At 33.5% G+C, this 632-nt stretch overlaps 1 protein-coding gene across 5 annotated transcripts in view; it reads right to left on the bottom strand.

The window, feature by feature from the left end:
• PREPL (prolyl endopeptidase-like) overlaps window positions 1-632 on the bottom strand; it is a 36087-nt gene that overhangs the window by 11934 nt on the left and 23521 nt on the right. For all 5 annotated transcript variants that reach the window (XM_010842294.1, XM_010842298.1, XM_010842297.1 and 2 more), the window contains one exon: window positions 230-427. In XM_010842294.1, coding sequence (XP_010840596.1) covers window positions 230-427 — 198 coding nt within the window. The remainder of the gene's footprint in view (window positions 1-229; window positions 428-632) is intronic.

The raw sequence follows: 632 nt of genomic DNA, 5'->3' as shown, positions 1-632 counted from the left end.
AAAAAAAAAAAAAAAAAAAAAAAAAAAAAAAAAAAAAAAAAAAATTGCATGAGTATTCAAGTTTAAAGAAAAGTCCATTTACTTCCTAAGATGATTTGAGTCTTGCAGTGGAATGTGAGATCCACTTTACTAAACGGTGATAATGTAGTCTCATCGGGGCATTAATAATTAACAAACAGAATCTTTTCAGTAAATGGTGGGGCTGACAGTGAGGATCACAAAGACTTACCTTGCTTTTGGCTTCCATACGTAAAACACGACTAGTCTTTGTTATTGGGTCTTCATGCCCAGTTTCCTCAAACAGTTTGCCTTCTGCAAACTTGTATGTATAATATTTCGGGGGACGTATTGGAGAACACAGCTGAAAGGGGCAGTTCTTTGGGTCTGAATTTGTATCTATTATGAATCCACAGGCCCAAGGCGGGAGCTAAAGAAATGGAACAGTTAGCTGTACTCTTTATTGAGACACTAAGTATTATTAATTAAATTTCTGGGTCTGCTCCAAACAAGATGATGTAGATATCAAATTTATTTTTATCCACTTTCATCTAATGCCTCATTTAAGGATTACTTCAGTACAACAAAAAAAAATAATGACCAATAAAAATAAGAAAAAAGTACAGGAAAATGGT

Source organism: Bison bison, unplaced genomic scaffold, assembly GCF_000754665.1.
Source record: "Bison bison bison isolate TAMUID 2011002044 unplaced genomic scaffold, Bison_UMD1.0 scf7180017864177, whole genome shotgun sequence".
NCBI classification, from domain to species: domain Eukaryota; kingdom Metazoa; phylum Chordata; class Mammalia; order Artiodactyla; family Bovidae; genus Bison; species Bison bison.
The sequence above is the reverse complement of the archived record's forward strand: the minus strand, read 5'-3'. Positions and strand labels throughout refer to the sequence as shown.